General features: G+C 41.1%; 2 protein-coding genes across 2 annotated transcripts; both read left to right on the forward strand.

Moving 5' to 3' along the window:
* Window positions 1-4,078: 4,078 nt before the first annotated feature.
* LOC122118037 (protocadherin beta-4-like) lies at window positions 4,079-6,475 on the forward strand. The gene has a single exon (XM_042691887.1). It carries the CDS (start codon window positions 4,079-4,081, stop codon window positions 6,473-6,475), a length of 2,397 nt encoding a protein of 798 aa, XP_042547821.1.
* An 8,683-nt stretch (window positions 6,476-15,158) lies between these two features.
* On the forward strand, window positions 15,159-17,560 carry LOC122118151 (protocadherin beta-5-like). The gene has a single exon (XM_042692069.1). It carries the CDS (start codon window positions 15,210-15,212, stop codon window positions 17,550-17,552), a length of 2,343 nt encoding a protein of 780 aa, XP_042548003.1. The 5' UTR covers window positions 15,159-15,209; the 3' UTR covers window positions 17,553-17,560.
* The last annotated feature ends 143 nt before the right edge of the window (window positions 17,561-17,703 follow it).

The raw sequence follows: 17,703 nt of genomic DNA on the forward strand, positions 1-17,703 counted from the left end.
GGAGAAGGAAGAATGATAGAGGAGGTGAGAGGGATTGAAATATATTGTAAATATATGGAAATGTAAAAATAAAATCTACCTTCATATAACTTATGTAAGGTAATTTTCAAAACATTAAAGATTGAAGTAGAAACAAATAAGTGAATAGAACAACAATAGTAAATCTACTGAACAAGAATAGAACAACAATAGTAAATCTACTGAACAAAAACTTGGTACTTTGTAAAAAGTAATTTTGCAAAACATTTGGACGAACTGATGTAGAAAAATAAATAAGAGATTCAACTTAGCAAACTAAAAATAGAGTGGAAAGTATAATCTACCTTATAAGGGTTAAACAAGTCTGTAAGAGAATGATGTGAACAACTTAAATCAAAATATTGGAAAACATAGATGAATGGAAGATTTCCTAGAAACACCCAAAGCCAATGAGAAAAAAGTACAAACTCTTTATTTTTTGCCAGTCTTAGGGCTTGAACTCAGGTCCTGGTTGAGCCACAGCACTACTTCTGGCTTTTCTGTTTATGTGTGGTACTGAGGAATTGAACCCAGGGCTTGATACATGCTAGGCACTCTACCACTAAGCCACATTCCCAGGCAAGTACAAACTCTTAGTAGGCCTTATTAAAGCATGAAGTTGGTAAGCAAAAATTTTCCACAAAGATTGGCCCATCATCAGATGACTTCACTGATGAATTCTACCAAACATTTGAAGAATTAACACCAATACCAGACAAAAATCGTTTTTAAAAAATAGAGGATCAGGGGCCACTTATTAACTTATTACGTGAAGGGAAAACTAACTTTAAATAATTTCAGGCAAATATAATGCAAGAAGACAAAACCACATACCAGTTTCCTTCATGAATATAGTTGTAAAATTTTTGGATCAAAATTTTAGTAAACTGATTTTGGTAACATCAAAAGTTACATACCATGGCCAAGAAGGATTATCTCAGGATTGCAATGTTGGTTCTACATACAAAAATCAATCAAGACAATAAACTTTGTTAACAGAATAGATGACAAAAAACACAGAATTGTCTCAATGCAGAAAAGCATTTTGCAATATCCAACACCATCATGATTATGAAACATTCAAGAAATTATGAATAAAACTCTTCAACATGGAAAACCACATCTAAAGTCCCTAAATTAACCTGATGTTTATTAATGAAAAACTGAAACTTCTTTTTCTCTCAGGAACAAAGCAGGAAACTTATTTTCACTATTCTAGTAATGTGTTGAAGTTTCCAGGTGTAGCAATTAGAAAATAAAATTATTCAGGTTGAAATATAAGTTGTATGGTTTGAGGAATCATCCCTGAGGTTTATGCTAGACTATCCTTCTAAACCTCCCTTCTTGATTGTAACTTTTAATCCTTTACATAAATCTAATCTATACGTATAAATTTTCTCCGGTGCTTAAGGGATTTCATTATATATGTCATTTTTATTTTTTCATCTAATCAATCTGTGAAAATACTCGTTTTCTTTCCAATTTTTAAATTGATTAAAATTCCCTTTGCTGCTATGTCCAATCCTGTCTCCAAAACATTTGAAAGTTCTAATAATAAGTGCAAACTTGAATACAAATACATTTTACCTGTAATGTCTATGTAACCAAGACAAGGCTGGATGTACTCTCTGTAAATTATCTAAACAGTTGTTCACGTCTTCACTGCTACTTGAACATACAACAAATTGTGAAGCTACAATGTACATTTTAAACCACGAATCTATCACTTGACATAGTGTAGGACCTTGAGTAGGTTTGAAACGCTCTGTGCCTTACTTTTATCCCCTATAAATGTAGTCAATGAAAGTGCCAATTCATATCGATTTGGGGGGCAGATTAAAATTGATTATAATATGCAAAATGCTTCAATAATACCTGAATATATCATTATTATTATTTAGCTTTCATTTGCGTTTGGATTGCAAAGGGAACTGGAAAGAACTGAGTCTCGGCACTTACTTTGCCATCATTTAGGAATAAGAAAACATAATTTGAGTTTAGTTCTGAATCTTGAGTTTCAATCTAACTAAAATCTAGGTACTATATTAGGAATAATTTTCTATTTATTTTGAGGGAGGATTGTTTTACATTTATGCAAAAATAATATTATTTCCTATTATTTCAGTGCATATGCCTTATTTCATTTAATCCTAACATATGTATATTTTCTTATTGTAAATGAAAAAGAAAATTTTAAGTGTTATTACTCTCATCACTATATTCATTATAAGAACTAAATAATAGAAATAGAAATTTAATTAAATAGAATTTAGCAGGGATTATAATCTCACCCTTAAGAATTCTGTACTGACTTCTAGATGTCAAAGGTCAGCTATATAAGTTCACAATAATCTGCTTATATACACAGAAAAATTTAGTGAAATTTTTTGAACTGGGTGCTTATTGAATAACTACTATAATCCATGCTACAACTATAATTTCAATAAGACTTTTTTTTTTTTTAAACCAGAGGTAGGGCCTGAACTCTGGGCCTAGGCACTGTCCCTCAGCTCCTCAGCTCAAGGCTAGTGCTCTACCATTTGAGCCATAGCATCACTTCCAGCTTTTTTCTGCGTATGTGGTGCTCAGGAATCGAGCCCAGAGCCTCATGCATGCAAGGCAATCACTCTACCACTGAGCCACCTTCCCAGCTTCTCAGTAAGACTTTTTTTTAAACTGAAGGACTTAGATTGTTAAAATCCTTTTGAAATAATTCATTTAACATGAGTTATATATTGTAATTGATAAGATGATTAAATGACAAAATATTAAAGGGGAAATAATTCTTTATGTGGCAAGGTAAGTGCACTCCATCCAATATACTAATTGTAATTAGTTAACTGGCTGTCTCCAGTGTAGCAATGCTTTCTTTCTGTATTTGAGAAGTCTCAATAGTTGTACACTGTGCTCCAATCCATCCTTTACACAAATTTCTCCCATTTACATTGCAAGAATAGAGAAGCCACTAGCCGACCTTTGATCACGGATTAGAACATTTCCAGTCAGTGCTTCTTGTTTGTCTCCAAATTAACTGGTCAAGGAATATAATATCTGCAATACGAAGAGTGAATGTGATAGCAAGCAAACATACTGTAAAAAATATTTTACATCTGTCTAAATACATAAGTACAGTTTAATGCCTTTATCTTATTAAAATTCAGTAAATTTTACTTTCTTGGTTTTTATCTTGATATAATCATAGTAAGAAGGAAGCAGAATCATCACACCTTCTTATTCCTTAAGCTTCAATTTTCTTTTCCATAAAAATACTTTTTCTTCTACAGTTTTGTCTAAAAGTCTGTAATATTTTGCTTTAATTCTAATTTTAATGTTTTCACAGTATAAATGTTTTAATACAAAACAAGGTAGTGATTTATTCAAATGTGTTGCTATTTGCATATCAGCATAGAATATTACTATGTATCCTTTGAAATACAGCACTTTTTAAGAATCATGTGTTACAGAACATCTTAAACGTTTACATCATCATAAAGACTTCTCAGTATTGAAAATAAATATATTAATTTTATGGATTAAAATGATATTTTTATGAGAACTCATCTTCCTTAGTTCAATAATTCCAAGGAGAAATAGTCTTTTGAAGTTCCACTGATATAAGTGTAGGAAAACTAAGATATTTGTTTCCTTAGGGATCAAAGTTGTCCTACTTAGTTCTCAATAATGTAATAACTTGGTCAATTATGAAATTTAAAGAAATGTCAAAGTTTGATTATTATATATTCTTTCACATATAGCTTTCATTTGGAATTTTCCAAAAGTACTTGACATGAAAATGTCTAGTTTTAGACGCTGGGTGGCGCTGCAGGCTTAGGTTGTGAACACAGTAACGAGCCCAGGTTGCTCACTTACTCCTTTGTGTTCAGAGAGAATTTCCTTTGAATGCGCAAAAAGCTTTTCAAGCAGTATGGAATTACCAGCAGGATTGCTAAAGGATAGATTTAATAGAATGTAATTTTGTCGTCATTACTACAAGCAAAAAATTAGAATTGAACGCCTCCAGTGTCTGTGATTACTGAAAAATTTGGATTTAACCAAAAGAATGCAGAAGCTAAAGAGAATGCATCTTAACAGGCAAGTGATGGTCTTTATTTTTGCAGCGTTCTTGCGTCTGGTTTTCTCGGAGCCTATGCGTTTTTCTGTGAGTGAGGAAACAGGGAGTGGTTCCTTTGTAGCCCATCTTACCAAAGCCATGGGTCTGGGAATGGGGGAGCTGACTGCCCGGTCTGCCAGGGTGGTTTCTGACGATGACAAGCAGTACTTACTATTGGATTCTAAGACTGGAGATTTACTTCTGAGGGAGAAATTAGACCGAGAAGAGATATGTGGCCCTAAGGAACCGTGTGTGATGCATTTCCAAGTGTTCCTGGAAATGCCAGTGCAATTTTTTCAGGGAGAAATACTGATTGAAGATATAAATGATCATGCTCCAGTATTCCCTGATAGGGAAGTGCTCTTGAAAATACCGGAAAACAGCCACCTAGGAACTCTGTTTCCATTAACATTAGCAGAGGATTTGGATGTGGGCATTAATGGGATTCAAACCTACACAGTCAGCCCCAATGCTCACTTTTATGTGCTCACTCGAAATAATAGCGAAGGCAAGAAGTACCCAGAATTGGTCCAGGACAAAGCACTGGACCGCGAGGAACAGGCTGAGCTCAGCTTAACCCTTGTGGCTCTGGATGGTGGGACTCCACCTAGGTCTGGCACAGTCTTGGTTCGAGTCCTGATCATGGACGTCAATGACAATGCTCCCGAGTTTGTGCACTCTCCATATGAGGTGCGGGTCCTGGAGAACAGCCCACCAGATTCTGTGATTCTAAACGTGTTAGCCAAAGATGCAGATGATGGGCACTTTGGGAGTGTTTCCTATGGCTTCTTCCAAGCATCAGATGACATTAAGCAAACTTTCTCAATAAATGAGATCACGGGAGAAATTCGACTGAAAAAAGCATTGGACTTTGAGAAAGTTACTTCTTACCGTGTGGAAATGGAGGCCACGGATGGAGGAGGCCTCACTGGGAAGGGCACTGTATTCATAGAGGTGGTGGATGTGAATGACAATGCCCCGGAAATTACCATCTCTTCACTCACCAGCTCCATCCCAGAAAATGCTCTGGAGACGGTAGTTTCTGTTTTTCGAATTCGAGATAGGGATTCTGGAGAGAATGGAAAGATGGTATGCTCTATTCCAGACAATCTGCCATTCCTTCTAAAACCGACTTTCAAGAAATTCTACACTTTGGTGACAGAGAAGCCCTTGGACAGAGAAATAAGAGACCAATACAACATCACCATCACTGTCTCCGACTTGGGGACTCCCAGGCTGCAAACCCAGCTCACCTTCACCCTGCAGGTGTCCGACGTGAACGACAACGCCCCCGAATTCACGCAGTCCTCCTACACCCTGTGGGTCCGCGAGAACAACAGCCCCGCCCTGCACATTGGCACCATCAGCGCCACAGACAGAGACTCGGGCAGCAACGCCCAGCTGACCTACTCGCTGCTGCCCGGCCCGCAGCCCGGCCCCGACGCGGCGGCGGCGCTGGTGTCCATCAACGCGGACAGCGGGCAGCTGTTCGCCCTGAGGGCGCTGGACTATGAGGCCCTGCAGGCGTTCGAGGTGCGCGTGCGCGCCGCCGACCGCGGCTCGCCCCCGCTCAGCAGCCAGGCGCTGGTGCGCGTGCAGGTGCTGGACGCCAACGACAACTCGCCCTTCGTGCTGTACCCGCTGCAGAACGCGTCTGCGCCCTGCACCGAGCTGCTGCCCAGGGCGGCCGAGCCGGGCTACCTGGTGAGCAAGGTGGTGGCGGTGGACCGCGACTCGGGCCAGAACGCCTGGCTGTCGTTCCAGCTGCTCAAGGCCACGGAGCCCGGGCTGTTCAGCGTGTGGCCGCACAATGGCGAGGTGCGCACCGCCAGGCTGCTGAGCGAGCGCGACGCGCCCAAGCACAGGCTGCTGCTGCTGGTCAAGGACAATGGCGAGCCGCCGCGCTCGGCCAGCGTCACGCTGCACGTGCTGCTGGTGGATGGCTTCTCGCAGCCCTACCTGCCGCTGCCCGACGCGGCGGCGCCCGAGCGCGCGCAGCCCGACCGCCTCACTGCCTACTTGGTCATCGCGCTGGCGGCCGTGTCTTCTCTCTTCCTCTTGTCTCTGCTGCTCTTCGTGGCCGTCAGGCTGTGCAGGAGGAGCAGGGCGCGCTCGCTGGCCGGCTGCGCGCTGCCCGATGGCCCCTTGCCTGGACACCTGCTGGGCGTGAGTGGCACGGGGACCCTGGCCCACAGCTACCAGTATGAGGTGTGTCTCACAGGAGACTCTGGGAATGGTGAGTTCAACTTTCTGAAACCTATACTCCCAAAGCTCTTCGTGCAGGATGCTGTGAGAGAAGTTCAGGAGAACCCCCACTGCGGTAACGACTTTGTGTTGGGATGTTAGTTTAACAATGAATCTCTCATTAATGCTGGCAAACTATTGACATATCTTTAAGCAATTATGTTAGTAGTCCTTTCTTATCACTAGTCTAAACCTATGCATATCCCTGACAACAACACATTTATTTCCTTCTATGTGTGGGAGAGGGGGTGAGGAAGAGTTAATGGAGTTTGAACTCTGGGTCTGGATGCTGTCCCTCAGCCTCTTTGTGCTCAAGGCTAGCACTCTACCACTTGAGCCACAGGGCCACTTAGGGTTTTTGAATGATTAAGTGGAGATAAGAGTCTCACAGGGACTGTTTCTCCCTGGGCTGGCTTCTAATCACAATCCTCAGATCTCAGCCCCCTCCAGTAGCGATTACAGTTGTCCAGGTAATTTGTTTCCTATTTATTGGTCTTAATTTTATTAGACATTTTTAGTTGAACTGGATATTTTATATTTTCTCCGCATCTTTCTTCTGGTAGTTTATTATTCCACAATTATAAACTACTCATTTAGTGATAATTATGTAGGTTAATGTATTTGTGGAACATTTTAGAGCTTTTCTGATTTCAAATTTGAATATTTTGGCAAATGACTTTCACTGGAACTTTATGTTCTCAAGGTCAGAGAATTTGAAATTCCTTGCTATTACTTTCACATTTTAGGTGTTTCAAGAGAAAGAGACATTTAATTATAATAATTTGGTAGCCTGGTTTTACAATTGTCACAGAAGGTATTGAAGATCATTGAATACCCGTTAGCCTAAAACCTAGAATATTTCCTTCTCCTTAATTCTATGTTAACAGGCAGTTCACTACAATATCAGTGTATAAAACTGTGACCTTGTTGATTTTGAGTACCACATATGCTAAAGATTATTTATTTGGTTGCTACTTACCAAGAGCATTGTAAGTACTCCACAGATACTATGATTAAGAAATGTTATACTAGGTTCTGGTGGATCCTTTCTGTAATCTTAGCTAAGAGGAAGCTGAGATCTAAGGATTGTGGTTAGAAGACAGACTGAGAATTTAAATTCAGGATTGTCCATCTCCAATTAATCATCAAAAAGCAAGAACTGGAGACGTAACTCAAGTGGTAAAATATCAGCTCTGACTAAAATAGCCCAAGGGAGGTTCTCAGTTCAAAGCCAAATTCCTCGTACTGTCAGGCACACACATACACACACAGTTAAATATTTTTCATTTTGTGAAAAGTAAAGATAAAATATATAATTTGTTATCCTCTTCAGTAAATAAAATTTAAATCACTGCTTGATACCATCCTTTCCAAATATTTTAGAACTTCCATTATATTCCCAATCCATGCATGACTCATGAGGGGATCATTTTCCTCATTTCCATTTTTGGTCTATAAATACAAGCCCAACTACAGCTCATATGTCCCTCTATAGTTTTGCTAAATCTTCTTTTCTCTTTTCAGAAGTGGAAATGTCTTCTAAGTTTGGCTCTCCTCCTTAATTTTCTTTTTTGTTTGTTTGTTTTTTGTTTTTGTTTATTTTAAATTGGTGGTGGGGCTTGAACTCTGGACCTGAGCACTGTCCCTGAGCTCTTCAGCTCAAGGTGAGCACTCTACCACTTGAACCACAAGGCCACATTCAGTTTTCTGGTGGTTCATTGGAAATAAGAGTCTCATGTAATTTCCTGCCAGGGCTGGCTTTGAACTCAATCCTCAGAGCTCAGCCTTCTGAGTATCTAGGATTACAGGCATGAGCCACCAGCACCCAGCTTTATCCTGTTTAATGTTCATTATTGGTTCCCTTCAGATTTTTACGTTCAGTTATCATGCACATAGGGACAGGCTTTGTCAGCAATATAATCACTTCTTTTTTTCTTGCCAGTCCTGGGCTTGAAATCAGGGCCTGGGCATTGTTCTTGAGCTTCTTTTGCTCAAGGCTAGCACTCTACCAGTTAAGCCACAATGCCACTTCCCGTTTTTCTGTTTATGTGGTACTGAGGAATCAAGCCCAGGACTTCATGAATGATAGACAAGCACTCTACCACTAACCCACATTCCCAGCCCTATCATGGCTTCTTGTTAATTATTTTCTATTTTGTTCTTTAGTGTAATAATTATTCTAAAATAATGTAAAATTTCAACAGGGTTTAAGTTATATTTGTATGAAATAAGTGTTATTTTGTTCCTGAAGAGTTTTGAATTATCTGAATTATACTGTTGAATATTTTGTTCAATGAGCCTAATGGAGTAGTGTATAATTTTTAACTATTAAAAATATATGGATATGACTGTAAGTCAACTTCATTGAATTTTTGTCAGAATTATGAGCAATTTAAAAGTTTTCTTTACCGTCTTGTATTTGCTTTAAAATCTCACATATTCTGCTGGATTTAAGTATTGTACTTTTCTGTGAATTACTCTTTACCCTAAGATGTAATACAATAAAAAAGAAAATTTCTATCCACTTAAATTATTCTGGAAACCATTTTCAGCCTTCATTCTATTTAAGGAATTAAAATCAGCTGGCTTCAAGTGGCTCAGTCCTATAATCCCAAGTAGTCAAATTGAGAGGTTCAAGATTTGAAGCTAGACCAAGCAAGAAGTTCATAAGACTACCCATTTCAACCAATAAAAAGCAGAGCACAATGTTACATGCCTTTTGTCTCAGCAATAGCGCGAAGTATAAATAGGAGGATCACAGATGAGTTTGTCCTGAGGAAAAGTTGAAACTTCATCTTAAAAACAGCTAAAAGAAAAGGGTCTAGGCTTAGCTTAAGTGATAGAATACCTGCCTAACATATATGAAGATCTGAGTTCAAATTGAGTCTTCAAAATTGGAATGCAAAAAAGATAAAAATGACAACAGAATTGAGCACAAATATGCAAGACATAGAGTAATCAATTGTAATGACTTCTCCATTTCTTAATATTTTTTTTGCAGTATAGAGGGTTGAACCTAGAGTCTTCAGCATTATAGACAAGTACACTACACCGCTAGACCATGAAATATCTTTTCTATATGACAACTAATACAACTGGTTGAAGTTTTTACCAGCATATTTCAATGTCATAACACTTCACATTTACATTTTCTATAATTGTTTTAGTTTTGAGACAGGATCTCACTCTGTAGTCCAGCCAAGGCTGTTCTCAAACTCATGTTCCCTAATACTGGAGTTACAGATAAGTACTGCTGCTCTTGTCCCAACCTCACTTTTTTGTTTTATGAGGAAAGTTCAGTTTGTATAATTACCCATAGGAGACTAATAAAATAAGTATCTAGAATCCACCCAATCCTGCACTCATAAATCAGGGATTCTTCCTTGACTGCTAGGGGCCAGACCAGACAGCAGAGTAGGTAAATTTCTGAAATTCGTATATGAGTTTGGATTTGTGTGTGTGTGTGTGGGCATGTGTGCATGTGAGCATACATACACACACATGAGCATATGTACCGAGGCTTAAACTTGGTATTACTTTCTTTTTTTGGGTGAGGGGTCCAGTCGTGGGGCCTGAACTCTGGGACTGGGCGCTGTCCCTCAGCTCTTCAGCTCAAGGCTAGTGCTCTACCACTTGAGCCACAGCGCCACTTCCAGCTTTTTCTTATGTAGTGCTGAGGAATGGAACCCAGGGCCTCATGCATGCAAGGCAAGTGCTCTACCACTGAGCCACCTTCCCAGCCTGAGGCTTAAACTTGGGACCTCATGGTCTCCCTAAGCCTTTCCATTTAAGACTTGCACTCTACCACTTAAGTCACAGCTCCATTTCTGACATCTAGTTGTTATAATTTAAATATCCATAACATTCACACCTTCTAAAATAGGCCAGTTCTGTGGTCACAGAACAAAAATAGATTGAAGGACAAGCAATAACGCTTATTTCATTATGCACTTTCAAGTGCTTGTAGATATATACATACATACATCTTTTATAATTCATTTGCTGTCATTTTTAGGTGTTGGACATAGTGAATTTAATAAGTACTGTTCTAAGGACAGAAGTTCTACTGAAAGTAGTATAGCCATTATGACCTTAAGTTCCACACTTCTGTTACAATTAAAACTCATTTACATATTTGGTGGAATTAGGCAGACATTTATCCTGAATCACACACACACACAAACTGGTTAAAAGTCAGAAATATATATATATATATTTTATACCAATAGGAAGAGGCTGATATGACAAGTCAGGAATGGTGGCACATGCCTTTAATCCCAATTACATGGGAAGCAGAGAGCAAGAAGATCATAGGTTGATTCTAGGTCAGGCTAAAAGTTATTGAGACAGTCAAGATGTGGTGGTATACATCTGTTATCCCAGCTACATCAGAGGCCAGCCTGAGAAAGTAGTGTGAGAACTTACCTAAAAATCAAATGAGGGCTGCGAGTGTGGTTTAGCAGTAGAATGCTTGCCTAGCATGCTTGAAGCCCTGTGCTTGATTCCTCAGTAACACATAAACAAAAAAAGCTAGAATTGGTGCTGTGACTCAAGTGGTGGAGGGCTACCCTTGAGCACAGAGAGCCGAGTACCTGAGGTCAAGCTCCAGGACTGGCCCAAAAAAGGCAAAAAAGACTGAGGGGAGGGATTCATGACTCAAGTGGTTGTGGCCCTGAGTTCATCTCTCAGTACTACCATTCCCAAATCAAAAATTTCTTAGATAGGGCTGGGAAGGTGGCTCAGTGGTAGAGAGCTTGTCTTGCATGCATGAGGCCCTGGGTTTGATTCCTGAGCACCACCTAAGCAGAAAAACCCAGAAGTGGCGCTGTGACTCAGATGGAAGACTACTGGTCTTGAGCTGAAGAGCTGAGGGACAGTGACAGGCTCAGAGTTCAGGCCTCACAACTGAAAGAAAAACCCAACTTCTTAGCTAGCAAAACTGTGAGGATGAGAACTGAGAGCTACAGTCAGTTGTATTCTGTAGAATTTTTCTAAGTCTGAAACAATAGCAAGTTCTTGACAGAAGCAGAGGAAGGTAGTGACCTTTGGAGAAATACAGTTTTTGAACAAATTTCTCTCTGGACCACAACAAAAGATTAAAAACCTAAGTGAAATACTCTCTCTCTCTCTCTCTGTGTGTGTGTGTGTGTGTGTGTGTGTGTGTGTGTGTGTGTGTGTGTGTGTGAGACTGTCACTGAAGACTGAACCCTGCACCCTGTTCCTTAGCATTTATGGTTAAGACTAGTATTCTACCACTTGAGCCCCAGCTTCTCTTCTGGATTTTTAGTGGTTGACTGGAGATAAGAGTATCATGAATTTTTGCTGCCTGGGCTGACTTGGAACTGCAGTCCACAGATATCAGCCTCCTAAGTAGCTAGGATTACAGGTTTAAGCCACGTGGGCCCATCCTGATTGTCAATTCTCTAAAAACTAGGGTAAGGTTTTTCTTGAAATATAAAAATCAGATTCTGGAATTTATCACAGGAAAAAAGGCTATGGAGAATAGATTAAGTTCTAGCTGAAAATTAGAGTTGCAAATACATTTGAGCCTCTTTAGATGACAAAAGGTTATATGATGAGATGGGGTTTTATGGCGTTAACAGAGGAAAACATGTACTCCTCCTGAAGGAAGTACTGTCATCTTCATTGTGCATGATTTTTCATGTAAATAGTGTTCAGCAAAAAGCAAAAATTCAAGTTTGTACCAATAAAACAGGAAGAGCAGAATAAAATCAATGACTTTAGAAAATCCATAGGTTAAAATGAAAGGAATTAAACACGGTGTTAAAACAAGTATGACTAAAATAGTAAAATAAGGAATAATGGAAAAAAGGGACAAAAAATTTAACCAGAGAATTGAAATTTATGATGGAAATCCTGTAACTGAAAAACACAATGCAGGGCATATACAATTATTTAAATCATGCAATGTTGTAGACATAAAATAATACAGATTGGTGGGTTTAAGGCAGGGCAATAGAAATTATCTGGCTAGAAATGCTAAAGTAACCAAAATTATGGAAAATAACTACTTTCTTATAGGATGTATGAAACTCTCTAACACATATATAAATATAGTACTAGAAGAATAAGAGAGGGTAACAAGTGGTAGTCACCAAAATAGGTGAAAGTTTAACCCTTCAAGATTCTCAGTAAAACCCAAGCGGAGTAAATAGAAATCAATATCTAGGTATATCATACCAAAGTTGCTCAAGACCAAAATCAGGGGCTAGAGGAGTGGCTCAAGTGCTGTTAGTGCATTATGCCAAAGAAAAAGGACCAAACAAACAAATACGACATTATTTCTAAAATAGCATGTATTAAACAGAGAGCTGATTTTTTCACATAAACTATGAAATCAAAAGACAAAGGAATGCTGTATTTAAAGTCCTGAATTAAGATTATTACTAGGCTAAAATTCTTTTACCAGTAAACATATCATTAAAAATGTGGTTTCAGGGGCTGGGAAGGTGGCTCAGTAGTAGAGCGCTTGCCTTGCATTAATGAGGCCCTGGGTTCGATTCCTCAGTACCACATAAGCAGAAAATAAAAAAAGCCAGAAGTGGTGCTATGGCTCAAGTGGTAGAACGCTAGCCTTGAGCTAAAGAGCTCATGGACAGCACCCAGGCCCAGAGTTCAGGCCCCATGACCGGACCCCCACAAAAAAAATGTGGTTTCAGATTAATAAAACTGAGAGAATTAATCAAAATCACATCAAGTCACACTAGTAGTGGGGATTGAACTCAGTGACTTATACTCTCAATTTGTTTTGCATCTACGCTGTGCTCTACCCCTAGGAACACACCTCCACTTCTGGCCTTTTCTGGTGAATTAGAGACAAAATCTCTTGGGTATGTCTGCCTGGGCTGGCTTCAATCCTCAGAACTCTGCCTCCTGAGTAACTAGGTTTACAGGCATAGGCCACTGGCACCTGGCTGAAAATAGTATTATAATGGAAGACTTACCTCTCAGATTAAGCTATACTAATAACATAATATGGCATGATAGACAAGGAAATAAAAATGGAATACTTGAGCAAACACATGACTATCCGATTTATGACAACAATGAAGCTTCAGAAATAAAGGGAATTGAGTCAGCTTTCTAATAGATGGTATTAAAGTATCTGAAGTGAGGGGAGAGGAAATGAATCCAATCTTTTTCAAACCTTTTAAGTTGATTGTAGTTTCTTTTGTTTTGCTGCCTGAACTCAGGGCCTGGGCATTGTTCCTGAGCCTTTTGGCTCAAGGCTGACAATCCACCACTTGAGCCACGGTGCCACTTCCAGCTTTTTCTAAGAAGATTTTGGAGATGAGTCTCATGGAGTTTCCTGCCTGGACTGGCTTCAAGCCACAATCCTCAGATATCAGCCTCCTGAGTAGCTAGGATTACAGGCATGAGCCACCAGTGTCTGGTACAAAGGCTTAAAGTTAACAAGAAAAATGATCATTTGAAATTACAAAACTGAAAAATCAAAGTTAAAAAAATTAGTGTTAAAATACAACAAATCAAGTGAGAAGTATTTGTAATGTACATATTTGGACAGAGTCCTATATTCAAAATGCAAGACTACTTCCATAGTACGATAGGCAAACAGACAATCTCAAACAAAAAATACATAAAAACTTGAACAAATATTTCTGAAGAATTTATACAAATGGCCATACAACATGAAAATGCAAAATTTTCATTAGTCACTAGGGATATTCAAATCAAAACTTCAATATGGTAATATTCACTAGAATGTTCAAACAAAAAGACAACATCAACTGTTGACAAGGATATAGAGCAACTGGAACTCATATTTACTCATGAAAAGAATTTCAAAAGATTTGCTAAAGTAAAATACAAACATATACAAGGATGCACAACTATTTAACTCCCCTGATTATATTTGCAAAGTCATCAGTAAATGGCATGAGAAAAACAGGACAGGGCAGTACTTTTCAGTAAAGGTAAACATTGGAAAAACTCGGTGTTCATCAGTGAGAGAAGATTGTAAAGGAATTACAGTACATTCATAGAATAATGAGAATAAAACAAATTACAACATACCATAGATGAGTTCTATTAGCAATATCTTCAGTCAGAGAAAAAACATGAGAGACTGATACTCACAAACTAACATTTGCATAACAGTTCCAAAAATAAAAAATAATCTTTGGTAAATGGGCTCAGGGTAGCGTAAATATTTAACAGTGAGAGTTGTAACCAGAGGATAAGAGAAAAGGATTCCTGTGGTTTTGGTAAGTTCTACTTTTCATGCAGATTATTCTTAAACCAGAGTATTAATTCGGTGTAAACCCACTGAGTTTTCTACAACATTTTGGTCTTTCGCTTCTGGATGCATGTTTAATTTAAAAAGAAAAAAATCTAGCAGATATGAAATGTACACTTTTTGCTCCAAAAGTATTCCTTCTTTTGAAAATTAATTAATAACATGTTTCATTAGAACATACAATAAATGAGAGGAAGAGATACAGTACTGGGGAGTCCTGTGACTTGAATATTCTTGTAAAACAGTCCAGTTTGGGATTGAAATGGCAAAAATTGTATGCAATAGTAAGTAAGGACGCTTGGTGGCGCTGCAGGCTAAGAATGAGAATAACCCGCTCTGCAGATACCCACAGCGCCATTAAGCTGACAATCAGAAATCTTTCCTTAAAAGAAGGACGCGCATTTTGGTGAGGTCTAGAGGACAGATCTTTAGGAAGAGCATACTTCTAAAAACAAGTCAGTGAGTAAGATTTAAGGGAGGTTATTTGGCGAAATCACCTGTGTGGATTAATCCTACACGGAGTTGAAGAAACGGACCTTCTGGAACCGAGTCTGAACAATGGAGACTGCGCTAGCAAAAACGCCAGAGAAAAGGCAAGTTGCTTTTCTTGCTTTGCTATTGTTTGTGTGGGGGTCTGGTTGTGAGACAATTCGATATTCCATTCCAGAAGAAACGGAAAGTGGCCACTTTGTGGCCAACTTGGCAAAAGATCTGGGGCTGAGGGTGGGGGAGTTGGCCACTCGCAGCGCGCGAATCCATTACAAAGGAAACAAACAGCTCTTGCAGCTAGATGTAAAGACAGGCAGTTTGCTCCTGTATGAAAAGCTGGACAGGGAGGTGCTGTGCGGGGCGACAGAACCCTGTCTAATGCATTTCCAGCTCCTACTTGGAAACCCAGTGCAGATTTTTCAAGCTGATTTGCACATCACAGATATAAATGACCATTCTCCAGAGTTCCTAGAGAGAGAAATGCTCCTAAAGATCCCAGAGAGCGCCCAGCCAGGGACAGTGTTCCCTCTGAAAGCAGCGCAGGACCTCGACATAGGGAGCAACACTGTCCAGAATTACACAATCAGCCCCAACCTTAATTTTCATGTGGTTACCCATCATCGCGGAGATGGCAGGAAATATCCAGAGCTGGTGCTGGATAAAGCGCTGGACAGGGAGGAGCAGGCTGAGCTCAGCCTCACTCTGACTGCTGTGGATGGTGGGGCTCCACCCAGCTCTGGGACCTCCACAGTGCGCATAGAAGTTGTGGACATCAATGATAACGCCCCTGAATTTTTACAGTCGCTCTATAAGGTGCAGGTTCCTGAGAACAGCCCGACAGATTCTTTAGTTGTCACGGTCTCTGCTCGAGATTTAGATGCAGGAATGTATGGTAGTGTGGTCTATGCTCTATTCCAAGAAGATGAAGTTTCTCAACCATTTGTGATAGACAAAATGACAGGAGAAATACGCCTGAAAAAGATGTTGGATTTCGAGGAAGTTCCACATTATGACCTTGAGGTTATAGCCACAGATACTGGGGGCTTTTCAGGAAAATGTTCTGTGGCCATAGAGGTTTTGGATATGAATGACAATGCCCCACAACTGACCATGTCAACGGTCAGGAGCTCCATACCAGAAAACTCACCAGAGACTGTAGTTGCTGTTTTCAGTGTATTTGATTCAGATTCTGGGGATAATGGGAAGATGATTTGTACTATTCAAAATGATCTCCCATTCCTCCTGAAACACACATTTGAGAACTTTTACACCCTAGCAACAGAGAGGCCTCTGGACAGAGAAAGAAGAGACCAATACAACATCACCATCACCGTCTCCGACTTGGGGACTCCCAGGCTGCAAACCCAGCACACCTTCACCCTGCAGGTGTCCGACGTGAACGACAACGCCCCCGAATTCACGCAGTCCTCCTACACCCTGTGGGTCCGCGAGAACAACAGCCCCGCCCTGCACATTGGCACCATCAGCGCCACAGACAGAGACTCGGGCAGCAACGCCCAGCTGACCTACTCGCTGCTGCCCGGCCCGCAGCCCGGCCCCGACGCGGCGGCGGCGCTGGTGTCCATCAACGCGGACAGCGGGCAGCTGTTCGCCCTGAGGGCGCTGGACTATGAGGCCCTGCAGGCGTTCGAGGTGCGCGTGCGCGCCGCCGACCGCGGCTCGCCCCCGCTCAGCAGCCAGGCGCTGGTGCGCGTGCAGGTGCTGGACGCCAACGACAACTCGCCCTTCGTGCTGTACCCGCTGCAGAACGCGTCTGCGCCCTGCACCGAGCTGCTGCCCAGGGCGGCCGAGCCGGGCTACCTGGTGAGCAAGGTGGTGGCGGTGGACCGCGACTCGGGCCAGAACGCCTGGCTGTCGTTCCAGCTGCTCAAGGCCACGGAGCCCGGGCTGTTCAGCGTGTGGCCGCACAATGGCGAGGTGCGCACCGCCAGGCTGCTGAGCGAGCGCGACGCGCCCAAGCACAGGCTGCTGCTGCTGGTCAAGGACAATGGCGAGCCGCCGCGCTCGGCCAGCGTCACGCTGCACGTGCTGCTGGTGGATGGCTTCTCGCAGCCCTACCTGCCGCTGCCCGACGCGGCGGCGCCCGAGCGCGCGCAGCCCGACCGCCTCACTGCCTACTTGGTCATCGCGCTGGCGGCCGTGTCTTCTCTCTTCCTCTTGTCTCTGCTGCTCTTCGTGGCCGTCAGGCTGTGCAGGAGGAGCAGGGCGCGCTCGCTGGCCGGCTGCGCGCTGCCCGATGGCCCCTTGCCTGGACACCTGCTGGACGTGAGTGGCACGGGGACCCTGGCCCACAGCTACCAGTATGAGGTGTGTCTGCAGGGAGGTGTTGGCACCAACGAGTTCAATTTCCTGAAACCCGTTATTCCGAATAGTCTTTTTCATGACACTTAAGGCTGAGGCTTTGTAGTAACTGAAATATTAATAACTTTCTGTTCCATTCTCTTGTTTTCATATCGATATATGAGATTATTTGTGGTTTTATGTTTTTCTTATATCAAAGTGGGTCTTCTTATTAATTCAGTTAATGCCTTTATGGTTTTTT

The sequence above is a fragment of the Dipodomys spectabilis genome, unplaced genomic scaffold, assembly GCF_019054845.1.
Source record: "Dipodomys spectabilis isolate Male_0828 unplaced genomic scaffold, ASM1905484v1 ptg000147l, whole genome shotgun sequence".
Classification (NCBI taxonomy): domain Eukaryota; kingdom Metazoa; phylum Chordata; class Mammalia; order Rodentia; family Heteromyidae; genus Dipodomys; species Dipodomys spectabilis.